Source organism: Actinia tenebrosa, unplaced genomic scaffold, assembly GCF_029948245.1.
Source record: "Actinia tenebrosa isolate PJP-AT-01 unplaced genomic scaffold, QUT_ActTen_1.0 PGA_scaffold0__85_contigs__length_37466705, whole genome shotgun sequence".
Lineage (NCBI taxonomy): Eukaryota > Metazoa > Cnidaria > Anthozoa > Actiniaria > Actiniidae > Actinia > Actinia tenebrosa.
Genome location: NW_028292569.1, coordinates 15,270,990 through 15,288,355, shown reverse-complemented (window position 1 = coordinate 15,288,355; position 17,366 = coordinate 15,270,990). Strand labels below are relative to the sequence as shown.

Here is a 17,366-nt window from a genome sequence, read left to right as displayed (position 1 = left end):
ATGAAGTAATCTTTTATACAATACACTTCAGGATTAATGCCTTTCCTTGAATGATGTAAAATTGATGGTATTTTTATACTCTTGGTAATCTTAATTTGACTTGCTGAACAAAATGCAGACTAAATATTTTCAAAATCAGTGTTGCACCAAAGTTCTGACAAAAAATAGATTTAGGAAAGCTGTTTGGTTAAATTATTTCAAGCAGTCCTGGATGTTTCTGGACAACCAGAGAAAGATAAAACATGACTTGGCTTCCTGTTTATTTTCCAAATCAACCACAAAAGTGTGCATATATTACCCAGCGAGACACCATATTTCTGCGTTTTTCAATGGAACAGGGAACGGGAAGGCTTTTTTTGAGATAAGAAGTAAAGGTCATTAATTATGCAAATACCACATCATATAAAACATTCAATGTCACGATAAAGCCGATATCAGAATTAGCTTATTTTCATGATATGTTTTCGGAAATATAATATGAGCGAGCAGGATGCTTTATTGACTAGTGAGTAATTGGCATCATGTTTAAAAGCTCCTTGAACCAATCACATGGTCAATCTGTTACCATATGTTATGATTTTTGTGGGCAATTTAATTACAAGGATCAGTTGCTTTGGAGTATTATTACTCCTAAATGACGTATATTGAGTTAACATTTATGTACATTACTCTTTATGATGCTTGGATGGATTCCCACACTAGTGCACATGTGTTTTCATATTTCATTTTTTGTGTAATTTTCATAAATAGATTAGTCATTACTAAACAAAAGCCATAAGGGGGTTGGTTTGCATTACTGGAATTTGATAATATTTCGACCCACTACATTGTACCATGTTGTTCATCATTTCAACTCTGTTCTATGGGTACATTTTACAATGTAATTTAATTTCCAAATACTATAGATTTCCTTTAGTTTACATGTAGCTTAAGTTTGGGCACCAAATATTTCAACAAGAGTGAAAAGTGCATTTGAAAGAGGAACATTATACACAACAGTTGGATGGTAAAACACTTCATTCTCATTCAATTTGTATGTCATAATAATATGTTTATGTATATATAGAATAATGGCTGTGTAGATTTTATCTATCAATGTAAAGCAAATGTAAAATTACTGCTGTAAATAAGATATTTCTTCACTCCAAAAAAAAAAAAAATTGTATTACCAAGTGGTCTTGAATATTTTCGTCAACACACCAGTTAACTATTATGTGTATTTTGTACAACCATAATTACATTGTACACGTTATGCACTATAGAAATCATCTATTATCATTCTTAGACCAGTCATTGTTCTTTGATTGTTTTGATAAAGTATATTTGATTCACTCATAGCTAGATTTGGTGTTCTGGTACATTTTTTAAAGAATTTTAATTTTTGTAATATTTTGAATTGAATTATATTAGTATACATTATCTTTGGTATTTTGTTTTATCCCCACTTTATATCGTAACATTTGACTGTAGCCATATATGCCAGATATTATAAATTAAAGCTCATGCTTAATAATCTACAATCAACCTACGGTCATAACAGAAATAATTTCTTAATCTTATTTTTTATTTTATTTTTTATTTTATTTATTTATTTTATTTATTTATTTATTTTTGTAGTGTATATCCAGGAAGTATTCTTCATTTTATAATGATTATTGTTTTACAATCATACTGTGAATGAATTAAATGTGAAATTCCTTAAATTTCTTTTCAGGCCTATACTATACCCAGAGAGCTGCGGACGGAGCATTCCACAGTCCCTAAAGATGCATTATCAAGATCTACAAATCTATTCACTAGAGAGGTAATTAATAAAGGAAAAAAAACATCTGTGTCCTTTATCCTGGAAAACTTGGATTTTGAAGCCCAATCCTTTTCTAGATGCCTGTACATCTTTAAATTTCATCATGTTAAGAATGTAAATATTATGCAGATGTTGACAAAAAAACTAAAAATCAAGCCATGAGATGTAATGGGTTTGGACTTGGTTACTGCGAGTTTTGATATTTTGCAAACTCCAACATTTCAACGGCTAGTTGTAAAATTGTTTTTTTACTGCTGCCAGTCAAGAACATAAAAGGTACCAACTGATTAATTTTGATTTACGGCAGTGAAAAAGCAAATTTCAGCATGCAGCTTACAATCACCAAGTTTGCAGAAGATGGAAAACTGCAGTAACTTTTAGTCCTCAGCCACGACAAAAAAGGTGCCTAGTTGAAATAAGAGTAGGAGTTTGACAGAGATATAAACGTCTCAAAAGATAAATAGGTCAACAATTGCATGTGATTACCTATTGATTTATACCTGTTTCTCTTAACAGCAACTCTTGGAATTGGGTCTATTTAGCACTACCATCTGCCTCAAAATATTATCTATAAATACCTAGAGAAATCATATTAGTTCTTTAGTGCCTATTATAGGAATTATGACTGTTCCTTTTGCATCTTTCAGTGTATCCGCTCCTATACCTCTAGCTGGAACTGCATTGAGAATAAATATGCTCAATATTCTGGTAGTTACCTTAAGCTTCCAAGGTTAGTAATCCAAGATACTTTGCTGTAGTCATAGTGGATCATGTCAGTATTATCCTGATGATGATGAGGACAATGCACAGCCATCTTGAAGTTAATGAGAGTTGCACCAGATGAATATGATTTCTTATGAATGGTGCTGGATTCATCAACATTAATATTAGCTTAGAAATCATTAGCCAGGATTTGGGGGAGAAATGACCTAAAATATCAGTGCAATTGCATTGGTTCTCCCACTCATTAAGGGTATTGACTGAATGGTTTATAATCCAACATTGTCTAATTGAGGTATAATCCAACAATGACTTCTTTTTAAGCTTATAAATCTTTCTCATCACAATAAAGAGAAAGATTTAATGAATATGTGCATGATAATTGTCTATAAATTATGCACTTTTTAATCTATAGCATAGTGAGTTGTCTGGTCTATATGGTCTGGTTATTATTAATAAATAATGTGTTGTGTTTTATTGGCTCCCTGTAGTGCTGATTTATGGCATATGGTGTTCTACATGTACACAGTACATGAGATTGGAATATTGTGTAATAATAATATGTAGATGCTGGTATGGCACATTTCTAGCCTCGATATGCCTTACATGAGTGACATTGCATAACTTTTTCAACTAAAATGTTTCTTAAATGAAAATGTCTTAAGCTTGAATCCTGCCACAGTTTTGACAGTAATATAGAATAAAAAAGATTTTTAGTAACAAGAGATGTAAATCATTACAGTTTGGGGATGCAAGAATATTGAATGTGTCTAGTTAAAGAAAATATCCATACTTTTGCCACAGATGTGACTGGTTTTACACCAGGAAAATTCATAGACAATATTTACCACAAAACCCCCTCTTTAGACCCCTCCAAATTCTCACCAGACTGGCTTCCAAACCTCTTTGTGAATTCCAACCCCCCTTGCTCTCCCCCCCCCCCCCCCCCCATTCCCTCATCCATGGGACAGTGGCATAAGCAGGGAAATCTTCTGAAACTACACAACATACATTCCCCAGACCATGCCATTTATTTACATGTTTTGCCATCCTTCCAGAGAGTGTGAAATGGAAAAAACATGGCAGCCATGTTGGATATTAGATATCACCAACATGGCTATACCTCCTTTTGAGACAGCCAAATATGTTTTCTGATGGCTGGAAGAGAATATATATTATTAGGGATAACTCTGAATAATGTCTAATTGTTGTGTCTTGTAATCCCAGACCATCACAAACAGATGGCCTACAAGAACAGATATTTGAAGCAGATTTGACAGATCAGGTGGATAGCAGTGAAAGTGTAAGTATTCCATGCAATCATTTGTACAAATATGACTTCATAGGTTCTTTCTTGTATTGGAATCCTCTGAGGGGTACTAGTAGCGACACAAGCTGATTCAACCCCATCATCTCATTATAAAGAGAAGCAATGCAAGAGTAAGAGAATGGAATCTTTGGCTTGCATTTGTGCTGATGCATGCAGCAACACACGACTCCATTATCTCACTGAGTGAAGAACTAATGCAAGCAGAAATGCAAGTGTAAGAGAATGAAAGCTTTTGCTTTTCTAGCCTTGGCTTGCATTTGTGCTTATGCTTGCAACATGACGCAACTCCATGATTTCACTATGTAAAGGAGCAACGCAAGCACAAGAGAAAGGAAGCTTTTACAAGTTTTATATATATATGTATATTTTTTATATACCCTTAAAAGGGGCCTCTGGTATAGGGAAAGGGGAGTGGGAAGGGCACACAAGACTATTAGAAAGAACACTTCATAATGAAAGCATTACTGAATGCTTAATGTATTCCTCATCTCCTATCTCAGTTCCATAGGGGCGTAGGTAGTAGAGAGGACATATTTTCTATATCTAACCAAAGATATTATTAACTCTAGAATTATGCCATGAGTCCTTTAAGAGAAAAGGGCATCACCAAGCAAGGCTACCTAACCAAGGCACCATTCCATGGTGAGAACGACAAAGTTAACTCTATAACTGCTAAGGTAACCTTTGATAGACAGTTATATTCCCAATAATCCTCAAAATATTGCTGTTTGTTGATAATATCTTTTGTACATGTTTTTCTTAGACTTATAAAAGAAGATGGTTCAACCTGAAGCAAACATCCAATGATGGTTCTTATGTCCTGGAATACAGAAAAGTATGAATGTTACATAGGTTATAATACTTCAATACTGTTGGGGTGGTGAAGGGTTGGAGGGGAAGGCGGGTTAGATGCCAAAGATTACAAAAAAAAGATAAAAGAATTAATGATGTTCCAACAGCTAAGTTCACCTCAATCTTAAGAGGATTATGATACATTATTATTTTTAGCTTAAATTTTTAATTAAGTATGAAAAAAGTTAACCAGGTTTGAATATTATTTTGAGCTGTTGAGACATAAAACTACCACAAAAAGCACTCACTCTTTCAACAACAAAAAAACATTTCTCTCTCTCTTGACTTCAGTTTCCAAATCAATTTGAGAAGTGTATGCTAATATAAAAGACCTAATCCATCTAGACATAATATTTTCTCATTTCAAATCACTTGTCACCATCTTGAGAATAAGATAATATGCTCAAGTCATCCATTTTCATGTGTCCTCTGATGCGCAACCATTAAACAAAGAAAATATACTCTAGAGAATGACATGTGGTCTGAAATAAAAAGTGAATTCGGTCTATTATCTACCAGAGCCAGAGGTCTAGACCTAATTTGCTAACCTTGGCTTTCTCATGGTTTTCTTAATCAAGGTCAACCCGGCTGTAATAACATCGTAAATTTAATATACTCACCAAAAAACAGAATAGTGTTTGGCATTCCTGTGTGAATTTCTTATCGATCTTCCCACTGCACTGTCTGTTAATTATTACCCCAGTCTATCATCAGGATAATGCAGCTTTGACATTTACACTGTATATTGTTTCAGGATGACCATGCCACTACAGCAAGAGGAGTCATTTATCTTGATTCCTGTACGCATATTTCCAAGGTCAGTAGGGTTGGATAATCGTTTTAATGTCAGCTACATTGTAAGGGGAATTTTCCAGTTTGGAAAATAAAAACTCATTTTATGCAAAAAATATTGCATTGTTTCTTTCCGGCTACGATATGGGTAGTGAAACCCCTTTACTTACTTTTAGAGAGCAATATTAAATTTGCAAAATCTAAATCCACTCATAAAGCATTTGTGCACAAAATCTCAACGCAAACGCTTACAAAAACTCTATCTGATAGAGTAATTGCTTGCAACACTTTAGCCGCAGTATAGACCTCCTTACCTTGGGAGTTATGTTTTCCCAATTTCAGATTACGAATCATTCTCTTGAGAATGACGTTCTTTGTTTGAGTTGTATCCATATTCATAGTCTTCTCGTGCTCAACCGTTAAACAAAGAAATAATACTTTAGGGAATGACATGTGGTCAGAAATGTTAAAACATGACGCAGTGCGCGCTTCGTAATTTGAACATTTTATAACAGTTCTACTACTGACTTCTTATTTACAGGGTGTTAAAGGCAAGATGTATGGTTTTGAGTTACATATACATGACAAGACATACAGTCTAGTAGCCGATAGTCAAAGTGACATGGATCAATGGATAGCATCACTTTGCCGTGTCACTGGTATCGATATAGACTCTTGTAGCAAATCTACTGGCATTTCTTTCTCTGTCAAGACAAGACTTCCTACAAAGCAAAATCAGTCTCTACGTGAAAGCCTCAAAAACAGTAAACATCCTATTCTACTGGAATACTCCAAGGAAACAGACGTTCAGAACGCTAAAAGACGCCGAGAGAATCGGTACAAGTTGTTTTCTCTCGTACGCGACTTGGACAGTAGTGCGTGTGTTAGTTTTGATGATGCGCGGGTTGACGCTACGGTTTACAAAGAAAATTTCGGGACAAGATTCATTGTTTCTTTTCAAGACTTGAAATTTCGTCTTACTAATGTGTTTTCTAATGGAGAAGAGACGAATGTCGAGCCGTTTTTCATCAAGCTTGCTATATTCGATGCTAAAAAGGGCATTAAACTGTCTGAGGATTTCTGTTGTGATTTGAACGATCCACGAGTAGCGGACATGCTTAAAGGTGGGGACTTGATTGAAAATGGAGAAACAAATGGCGATGCAATTAACGAAGAGAAACGAAGTAAAAATGTCAAGAAAGAAATACAGTATGACCATCCTACCAATGTGAGTATGTATATTCGTTAATGATGCTTTAAATGGAAATTGACAGTCATTTGCGGTACGATGTATGTTTGCGTCTTTACATGACGTCATTTTGCTGTTTTGTTCTTTAAAATTGATTCTACTGGGTTGCCTGTGGTAGCCCAGTCGTAAAATGTCTTCCGTTTTTGTTTTTTTGTGTGGTCTCCTCGCGAAATGTGTATTCTTGCGCAAGAGTACCCATATATGGATTTGAATGACGTGTTCATAGATTCTGGGCTCATAGATTGGCTTAGCAGCTGAGGATGTAATTCCGGGCTTTAGAGACACGGCTAAAAAACCGCTGCGCACGCGCCAAAATTTCGAGATGACGAGACTAAAGCTCAAGACTCATTTCCCGCCGTGACACTGACCTCAGACTACACGAAAAAAATGATCTGACTTGCACTTTTTCCTTTCTCGTACACGAAGCCTTCAACGAGATACCTGGAACCGACTCCTGAATGACAATCGTTTAGTCTGAGGTCAGTGTGACGGCGGGAAATGTCACGCAATAGAATTTCTGACAACTCCCGTACGAATTATTCGCGATTGTTATTCGTACGGGAGTCGGTTCAGCAAATATTTACCAACATTTTTCACTCCCGTACGAATTATTCAGGATTGTTATTCGTACGGGAGTCGGTTCAGCGAATAATTTCGAAATAGAATCACTAGTTATTTATAATAAAATCAAATCAAAGGATAAACGCTGCAAATTCGGCGTAAAAAAACGTCTACGTTCCGTACGATCCAGTCAACCGAAGTCCATTCCATTCCATCTACGTACGGTTCCAGATTTTCCAAAATTAAAAAACACTCAAAATTCGGGTATTTACAAGAGGAAAACAAGTTTTAGAAATTGGGTATGTTTTTTCTATACATTAAGATTATCCATGGCCATTCAAAAGGTGAAAATTGAAAACCTTTTTTTATTCAAGATCCAGTCACTGCTGAGGCCCTGTCACTTGTAAATCATTTCAGTCAAAAATATTCCATTTCAGTCACATCCAAATAACATCCAATTTATCTCAATAGCATCTTAATGGAGGAAAATTAGTTGTAAATATCTGTAACGATCCACAGAGTCACCTAGACACATGATGTATACAGTCCTTTAAAAAACCTTTGCCGCTGATCGGCTTCACAGGACTCTAACCAGTGCCACGATCCAAAACAAAAAGAAATTGCATTTTTGCAAAATTTCGGAATAGAATCATTACTGGGTTGCCGGCGGCAGCCCAGTTGTAAAATGCCTTTGTTTCTTTTTTCGTAGTATCAGTTCTCTCCAAAGGTGCATTCTTGCGCAAGAGTACCGACGTGTTCAGAAGTGTTTAGAAGTAATATAATTAAGCAGTGAAAGAAGACTTTCTAGGATTGTAATTCAGATATTTATTAGTATTAATACAGCTACTCAATAGAAAAATACGGCTTTCAGTCTCTGGTTAATCTTGAAGGCATATACATAAATATATCGAATATATATTTTGGATAAATTTGATGTGAGAAAAAATAAGTGTTCGCAAGTTCCGAAAGAAAAATACACCTAAAATGTTCCAAAGTACCCGCTCCGGAATAGCGGTACACAATGAAGATTAGGTTTTAAATAAGCTCCAGCATACCAGCACATTGGGCAGCCCAGTGCACGCTCCAAGAGCGTCTTGTTCTTAAATACTTTGAGATGTCAAGTCCCTTTCTATTTGCGCACGTGCATATCTCGCGTGCCTCGCGCAAACACATCGAGACTCATTTGTTCTTCGCGATTCTCGCATATTGGTATATCGCATTTAGGGTACCTGCCTGCCTCTTTCCATTTATCCAATCTTTCTGCGTGGCTTTTTGTTTGGTTCAAAGTTCAAGGTTCACGCGCCAGTCAATACATCTCTCCAGGCGTCCCCTTTTCTGCATACCTCACAAGGGACGCGCGCCTTTCTTTCTCTCCAGTTCAGAATAACTCCACCCTCTCACATGCTCGGCAAGTTTTCTTATCTGACTCGTGAATTCATGGTTTTCATGTAGGCTATATTCTCCGTAACGTGTCCGCACGCTGAAGTATATCTAGTAGTACGGATAGAAAAGGTCTTACAAGGTAGCATTGGTTCTTGTGTGGAGCCTTATATCAAATCAGGAGACATCAAGAAGACTGCGGTAAAAGTTCTTAGACTGGCTGAAATCTGCTGCAAGAAACTAGGACAGTATACCATGCCTTTTGGTTGGGCGGCACGGTGAGTTTACAAAGTTATCCGCGATTACTAAACAGTAATGTAAGGCAAAAGGGATTCCCTCGAGAACGCGATTTCAATAGAACACTTTAGTATCATAGTTCATGTCTTTGAAGACATGAGGGGATTCCCTCAGACCCACCCGAAACAGGATTCCCCTTGACTCAACTAAGAAAAAAGGGGATTCCCTAGACTCACCTCGTATAAAATTGTAACATTTGTTTTTATCTTTTTTATGTTAAGGCAAATATTTAACAATGAAGGGACTCTTGATGAGAATGCGGAGTTTACTCCTATATACAAGCAGGTTCGTTGCATCATCGCATTTTTGTTGTGTTATACCAAATTATATTCGTTATAACTACCTCTACTCTACTCTACTCTACTCTACTACCTCTAGGACAGAGAAAAACTCACCGATGAAGATATGGTCAAATTGTTGTCAAACGTATCCAGGTTTGTGCTCTGCAGTGTCTTTAATTAGCTAAGAATTAATCTGCTATTTTACCAGAGAACATTGCAATAAGCTAAACGAGCTAACACCTTACCTTGCTTCTGCGCTCCCTGCCTTGCTAGTAAAACCGGACAAAGAAATAGAGACATTGCGGTATTGAATGATCGATGAATGGTCACGGCTACCCTGACAGAGGGCCGCAACGCTGGCTCATGTGCATGCGAAAAGATGATCAGTAATATCATGGTGTATTTCATTATGTCTTCCAGTAATGATAAACTAAAACAGCAGATAATCCCAGCTACTTTACAGATCGAAGTGGGACGAGTATCAGATTCTACCAAAAGTAAGCATTGAAAAATCCCATGCTGTATCCCAGAAACATTTAAAACATGCATCAATGACGTTACACTCAATAAGTGTTTCATGCGCAACAAATGTTTTATGCGCAACAAAGGAAATTTGGTTTGAGTAAAGGGTATACGAGCAATACAGTTGGACTCAAAAATCCCTTGAGATATGAATAACAATGAAACGACTACCATGTTGCTTGATCTACCAAGAGAAGCTAGTGAGGAATGCTTTGTTATAGTCAGCCAAGATGGTGGTTATGACGTAACATGCTCTATATTTGCTCTGTAGCTTGCAAAATTGTTGCGTGACAGGTCACGCAACCTAAACCTAACTTTTTTCCCCAATATTACCGAACCTGAAACCATAAAATTGTCGTTTTTCGCGCATTATATACATGCTAAGTGAACATGTAGTTGAACTGTCTTTGTTTGTCTGTTATTAGATGTGCTTACACCTTCATTGATGTGCGTCAAGCCATTCCACTACTCGATTAAAGAACCACCCACCATCGAGATAGAAGAGTTCAACCAGTCCATTCCTGAAGCAGCCTATCCTCACACCACTTACGTCAATAACTTCTATATTTATCCACTGACGCTCAATTTCAATAGCCAGAAAGTCTTCTCAAAGGTAAAGATGACAATAAGTATCCTGCACTACCACTGGGTATTACCTGACACCAAGAGAAAATGAACTAGATGATTGTCTCTTGCTGACCCCGTATCACCCCTCCCCCTTCCTTAAACTACTTACATCAATAAACCACTTGCATGTGACGTCAAAGCATCTCAATTTAGAGGACAAGAAAACAGATTTTCAATCTCCGGAAAATTGGAAACCTATTATGTCCTCCAAATTGAGTCGCACTCCGTCATGCTACAAGGGGTCTATAAGGTCTTTTCAAAGGTACTCATGGATGACCATATCTATTGGACCCCAGCCCGCGGAATTCCTGTTGTAATCGTTAAGTTGACCTGTGGTATGCAAGACGTGTTTCTAATACTCACGCTTTTTCATCAGGCAAGGAATATTGCAGTTACGATTGAGTTCAGAGACATTGATGCTCAAGATGCTCTTCCACTCAAGGTACGTTATCTTCAGGTTTAACCTGGACCTTTCACAATTATCACTACCCAATTTAAGATTCGCCGACTGCAGACTACAGACTACTTGTTACTCAGATATCGGTCTTAAAAATAGCCAAACAGACATTCATCGTCAACACTACGTCAACAGTTTGACTATTTACTGTAGCAGTTGGGGTAAGAAAATAAACTGCTAGGAACATGGGCAGAAAGATTCGACCCAGCTATTCGGCGAAAATTTCATAGTCCATTGTCTGTAGTCGTCAAATCTTAAATTGACTACTGTTTAACAAGCGGATGCAGGCATTGCTATTGAGGTTAATTGGCTTACGGTTCGTTTTTAGTGCATCTACAACACAAATGGAACACCAACGTTAACCACGCGAGTAACTGCCGCAGTTATACATCACTGTACCAACCCAACATTTTATCAAGAGGTAAGTCATACAACTCCATAGGTATTGCGTAGTTCTTATGACTTGGCGTGCCGTGCCGTGCAGTACCGCGATCATGACCTTACCGTGTTCAAATATATTCATGGAGTTAACAATAATATCAGGTGCAGCGATTGGTTCAAGGGATGCTGTCAATCCGGCGTAGCGTGATCGTGCTTCTGCTGTGCCGTTTAACCTTCATACGACTCGCGTATTTCAGTAGATAATCGTACGGATACAATACAATACAGTCAGAAACAGAGGTGTACCATAGAAATTGAATTTGCCCTTGAGAAATAAAGAATGAGAGGGAGAGGGGGATTCCCTTGGAACTCGTGTGGGGATTCCCCTAAAAATTAAGGATGCCTCATATACCTCATCATCATACTTATCATTCGTCATTCGTCCGCGATAAATAAGAGGGTGGGGGGGATTCCCCTCAAAAAGTAATACTATCTCTAGTATAACTCTTACCATCTTGTGTCTTGTTTTCTCTAGGTCAAGATCAAACTGCCCACACAAATAACAGAAAAGCATCATATTTTCTTCACATTTCAACATATCGCTTGCGAGCAGAGCAAGAGTATGGGCGGTGCCGGGTCGGTACGAGGAAAACCCTCGCCCGTAGAAACGCCTGGTATGTACTGCACATGCGAACAATTGCAGCTTTACAATATAGTTTATTTGTCAATCATAGCAATCACGATTACTGCACTCCCGTGTCTGTCTTGAGTTTTTTGTGACTTAACTTTTGAATATCACGCAAAGTGACTGTCTTGCGCTTTTTGTAACGTATCATTAAACAGTCACGCAAAGTGTCTGTCTTGAGTTTTTTGTTACTTAACTTTTTTTTAATATCACGCAAAGTGACTGTCTTGCGCTTTTTGTAACGTATCATTAAACAGTCACGCAAAGTGTCTGTCTTGAGTTTTTTGTTACTTAACTTTTTAATATCACGCAAAGTGACTGTCTTGCGCTTTTTGTAACGTATCATTAAACAGTCACGCAAAGTGTCTGTCTTGAGTTTTTTGTGACGTAACTTTTTTTTAATATCACGCAAAGTTACTGTCTTGCGCTTTTTGTGACGTATCATTAAACAGTCACGCAAAGTGTATGTCTGGAGTTTTTCGTGACGTTAACTGCTATTCTTGGTTTCTAGTTGGGTACGCTTGGATGCCTATACTACACAACAAAAGGTATACAAAACTACCCTTTATTCATTTAGCTAAGGGATCGAGTGAGGAAAAGAAGGAGGAGAAATGTGTCTATCATTCGCTGCGCTCGCTCGTGAAATATTTTCACCTCTCGAAGACAAACTTCATATCTTCGCGCCACCGTGTAACATCCTCTATTTATTTTTAACTCTAGAGTTCGTGAAGGTGAGATATCACTCATGGTGTCTCAGTCGTCGCCCGATGAATACCTGTCGGCGCAGTATGTTGGTCTTTCAAAGGTAACTATTTGTGGATATGAGATTCCTTTCTAGAAGACCTGTAGTTGTGGTGAATCTCTATAGATTGCGCTTTGACTGAGATATGTCTCGTGTTTTCCAGGTGACTGGTCCAGACGTCAAGTGGGTTGACAAAGAGAAACCCCTGTTCAAAGTGAACACTAGGCTCGTATCTACCGTATATACACAGGTATGATTGGCATTCGTAGTACTGGCTACCAATGAAGTTATTGATTCACTTGATTCAGAATAGCGCAGCGCGTTGATTCCAAAAATAGCTTAAAGATTCGGACAAACATTGCATTCTGTTTATCCGCTACGAGAATTATACGAACCGATTTTATTATTCTTACTTAAAGTTACAATAATAACCCATGTAAACTAAGATCAACTGCGATCGGCTGTGAAAATTATCTGCTGAAAGTAAACTTGTAAGTTTGTTTGTCCGAATTTCGCCTTTGTCTTCGTTTTTATGACGCCACGGTTGCGCTGCGCTATTAGACCAACTTTAAAATCAAATGGGATCATTTCCGCAAAACTGCTCTTCGTCCATTAAGTTTATCTTGCACGCGATTAAGAAAGAATTACTTAGACAAAGAAATGGGATCCATGCTTTGGAATTCATGCGTGTTCTCTTCGTTCGGTTGAATCTCAGACGCACCTCAAGCATTCTCTGTTTAGGTACACATTAAGGAAAATATGTCTAACTTTCAACACTATACATCATACAAACAAAGTGGCTTTATTCTTGAAGAATGGCGGGAGGGGGTTACAAGAGTTAAGCGCGAAGCAGAATCCATTAATAGTTACCATACTAACATAGCAAATTAACTACAGGTATCTTTCTGTTTCTTCAGGACGAGTATGTTGATGGGTTTTTCGCGCACTGTCAGAAGTTCCATGGCTCTCCTTCAAGTGAAATAGAAAAGAGCAAGACACTCAAGGTACGATACACTCTAGTGGTATTAGCTTTATGTTATAACTCGTTCTTTGTCCAGTCCAACATATTGTTCCTTGTTACAGAAGATTTCTTGTCATTGTAAGGCCGTGTAGCTCATCAAATCTCAAATGGCTTCGCTGCTCAGAAAGAGTACAAATGCGCACCGTTGCGCAAGTTCGAAAAGCTATTTGCGCATGTCATATTGAAGCTATTTGAGAGTTGTGCACCTTCAAGCTTCATGTCTTATGAAATACACTTGAAAGTCGTATACCATTATACTTTATGCCTAAGGAAGTCATTTTGAGACTTTAGATTTTACATTTGAGAGTTAAACTCCGTTACACTACATGCCTAAGGAAAGCCATTTTGAGACTTTAGATTTTACATTTGAGAGTTGAGCTCCGTTACACTACATGCCTAAGGAAGCCATTTTGAGACTTTATATTTTACATCTGAGAGTTGAACTCTGTTAGGCTACATGCCTTAGGGAAGCCATTTTGAGAATAAATTTCTATTCGGAAACCATTTGAGTAGTGCTCGGCGTCAAATGGGCTTCCTTTAGTATTACATTAATAAATTGTTGATATCCATCTCTTTTTCCAGTTGTTGAATGCCGTAGATGTCAATACCGTTATCCGGTTTCTACCTGTGATTTTCAATCAGTTATTTCATGTCATGTTGGTCTCGCATAGTGAAGACGTCACCCTCAATGTGGCTCGGTGAGTCGACTGTATTCACGGAATATAAAACGTGCGTATCTGTACTGTGATATGAACACGCTAGGAGCTGTAGAGCACGAAAGAAGCAAGCTTAGGAACACGAAGCGTAGTCTTGCATTCGAGTGCTCTCCAGGCGTGTTGATATCACAGTACAGATATATCGGCGCGCGTTTTATATTCCTTAAATACAGCCGTTTTATATTGCTTTTATAAAATATACTTGAACGATTTTGCACAAGCGTGTCTTATCCGGTCCCTGATATAAACACGGTAGCCAGCCAATCAGCGCGCGTGTTATACCTCAAGTATTTTATAAAAACAAATACACCATATATTATATCTATATACTGTTATTATATGGGAGCTAATCATTTGTTTGTGTCTAGAGTTCTTATTCGTATTACGTCGCAAGTCCACGAAGCCAAAAGAATAGAAGCTCTCAAGTCATACGTCAAGGTCAGTATTGCGGGGAAATAAATAAATAAATAAAGTCCAAAAATTGAGGAACTAGTTAGAAGGGGTCAAATATCATGTGGGTCCTAGACCAGGTCATTGACTGTGGTTCCTTATGATACAGGACATAGAGGACCCTTCAGAGCAAAGTCTTGGTCGGGTCAGGGGTTCCAAAGGTCAGGCATGGGTAGGTCTAATGGGTCCCTTATGGCACCTGTACAGAATATCAAAGTCCATGTTTGTCAGAGTCAGAAATCGAAATCCGTCACCCGATATTAGATATAAGAGGTACGGGTACTCAGTAATAGTAAAGTCTTTTATGATTTGCCGTTTCGAGGTCAAGGGACAAACAGGGAAACCTTGAGTTTAATAATGATTCTTTTTAAAAACTGTTTGTATGAACCTGTCAAAATTTGTATATTTAATGAAGCCTGGGGTGACGTCACAGTCAGTAACATATTGGAAGTATAAACCTTCATGATTTAAAGACCCAACATTCAAATGAAGAAATATTTCACCCTTCAATTATTTACTTTATGTAGAATCAATACTGAAAGTATTGTATCAGGGGTTAGGTGCACTTAAATAGCTGTAAAACTACTAAAGGTTGTAAATGTATTTGTGGAACCTCATAACCTTTGTTCTTGATTTAGTACGTGTTTGTGACTGAACGAGTGGAGAACTCAAGTAAGACAGTACACGAGGAGTTAGCCAAGACCTTGACAATGAACCTGAAGCCAGGCAGTGATCCCGCAGTGGTCAGTGACCTCATGAAGGTACGAACACCAAACACATATTTATAGGTCTTTTGAGATGGAGAGAATAAGAACGTGTCTTTTTTTTCTTCTTTCAGCATTCGTGGTTTTTCTTTGAAATCATAGCAAAGAGCATGGCACAGACGCTTGTCGAGTCCGACAAAGCAAAGGTATTCACAATATGACTTGAATTCTCAGCGACGTATTTATTTGCTGCTATTGGTGTTAGTGCTTTTTTTCATCATGACGCAGACACATTAGGGATTTGGAGAAATTATTTTATAATTCCGGTTAACGTCGCCGTTGTAGACTTTGCAATTCTGTAAAGTCCTTATTGTTGCTGCCGTTGCTTCGCTATTGCTGTTTGTGCAGTGCTGATCTTTTTCAGCTGTTGCGGTTGTTGCTGTTATTAATGCTGCTGCTGTTAATCTTATTGCTGTTTTTGTTATTGCTGCTGCTGTTACTGTTGATCTTGATGCTGTTGTTGTTTTGTGCTGCTCCTTCTACGGTTGCTGTATTACAACTTATTATTTTGAACTCTCAGCGAATGAACCGCGACAACTGGTTCCCAGAGAGTCTCCACCGAAGCCTAGAGAACTTCGTCCAAGCTTTTGTACCTCAGATAATCAAGAGACTGAAAGAACTGGCTCAGATAGCAAAGGTAACAAATAGTGTATGCCCGTATAGAGCGGCGCACAGGAAAAAATGGTCGTGACAGCAGTCGTGCGCCGATTTTTGTCGAGTTCGCAAACGTTTATCTTAAGGCGCACCTAAAACTTCAAAAACCGAAGATCGCATTATTCACGCCATGTTCCCCTTGTATTGTGTTCCCCTTGTATCGTGTTCCCCTTGTATTGTGTTCCCCTTGTATTGTGTTCCCCTTGTATTGTGTTCCCCTTGTATTGTGTTCCCCTTGTATTTTGTTCCCCTTGTATTGTGTTCCCCTTGTATTGTGTTCCCCTTATCTTACTCTTTCGGTGTTTTTCTTTAGGATGCAAACTTCCACCTTGCGTGCTTCACCAAGGTAAGTTAGTCTGGTATTGGATTCTTGATCAACCCCACCTTGGGACAGTTCTCAAATAGGTGCGGTTCGTTTGGTTGAAGTGTTATTTCTGACTAAAGCTGTTGATGTTTGTCTGTACACAGGACTGTTTCACGTACATGGATCGAGGGTTCGTGTTTCAGATGATAACGTACTACTCGGAGCAGTTCAGGGATTCTGACACTCAGGTATATAATCAGTATTATTTGATACTGCTCCCCCTTGCTCTCCACCCCTCCCTCCCTCCCTCCCTCTCTCCCTCTCTCCCTCTATCCTCTCTCAACCCATCCCTCCCTCTCTCCACCCCTCCCTCTCTTCCTCTCTCCCTCTCTCTCTCCCTCCCTCTCTCTCTCCCTCTCTCTCTCCCTCCCTCCCTCTCTCTCTCCCTCCCTCCCTCTCTCTCTCCCTCCCTCTCTCTCCCTCCTCTCTCTCCTCTCCTCCCTCCCTCTCTCTCTCCCTCCCTCCCTCTCTCCCTCCCTCCCTCTCTCTCTCCCTCCCTCTCTCTCTCTCTCTCTCTCTCTCTCTCTCCCATCCATCCCTATCTCTCCCACCCATCTCTCCCTCTCTCCACCCATCCCTCCCTTTCTCCCACATTACTCATTACGCCATGTTGGTTGATCTAACAAGAGAAGCTAATGAGGAATGCTTTGTTATCGTCAACTAACATGGTGGCTATGACGTAATAATCTTGGTTTGTGTTGCAATCCTTTACTTTCC

The 17,366-nt window shown here is 38.5% G+C and overlaps 1 protein-coding gene across 8 annotated transcripts in view; it reads left to right on the top strand.

The window, feature by feature from the left end:
- Positions 1-17,366, top strand: part of LOC116302267 (dedicator of cytokinesis protein 11) — a 69,558-nt gene that overhangs the window by 18,422 nt on the left and 33,770 nt on the right. For 7 of the 8 annotated variants that reach the window (XM_031711498.2, XM_031711497.2, XM_031711500.2 and 4 more), the window contains 26 exons: positions 1,715-1,804; positions 2,452-2,534; positions 3,752-3,827; positions 4,424-4,531; positions 4,618-4,689; positions 5,461-5,523; positions 6,040-6,726; positions 8,761-8,966; positions 9,207-9,270; positions 9,364-9,419; positions 9,687-9,763; positions 10,214-10,401; positions 10,792-10,857; positions 11,201-11,293; positions 11,789-11,927; positions 12,450-12,486; positions 12,659-12,743; positions 12,844-12,930; positions 13,598-13,684; positions 14,284-14,399; positions 14,786-14,855; positions 15,506-15,628; positions 15,706-15,777; positions 16,152-16,268; positions 16,599-16,631; positions 16,754-16,837. In XM_031711498.2, the coding sequence (XP_031567358.2) occupies positions 1,715-1,804; positions 2,452-2,534; positions 3,752-3,827; positions 4,424-4,531; positions 4,618-4,689; positions 5,461-5,523; positions 6,040-6,726; positions 8,761-8,966; positions 9,207-9,270; positions 9,364-9,419; positions 9,687-9,763; positions 10,214-10,401; positions 10,792-10,857; positions 11,201-11,293; positions 11,789-11,927; positions 12,450-12,486; positions 12,659-12,743; positions 12,844-12,930; positions 13,598-13,684; positions 14,284-14,399; positions 14,786-14,855; positions 15,506-15,628; positions 15,706-15,777; positions 16,152-16,268; positions 16,599-16,631; positions 16,754-16,837 (2,979 nt within the window). Of the gene's footprint in view, positions 1-1,714; positions 1,805-2,451; positions 2,535-3,751; positions 3,828-4,423; positions 4,532-4,617; positions 4,690-5,460; positions 5,524-6,039; positions 6,727-8,760; positions 8,967-9,206; positions 9,271-9,363; positions 9,420-9,686; positions 9,764-10,213; positions 10,402-10,791; positions 10,858-11,200; positions 11,294-11,788; positions 11,928-12,449; positions 12,487-12,658; positions 12,744-12,843; positions 12,931-13,597; positions 13,685-14,283; positions 14,400-14,785; positions 14,856-15,505; positions 15,629-15,705; positions 15,778-16,151; positions 16,269-16,598; positions 16,632-16,753; positions 16,838-17,366 lie in introns of those variants that run through there. The other variant, XM_089032775.1, reaches the window with a different exon arrangement.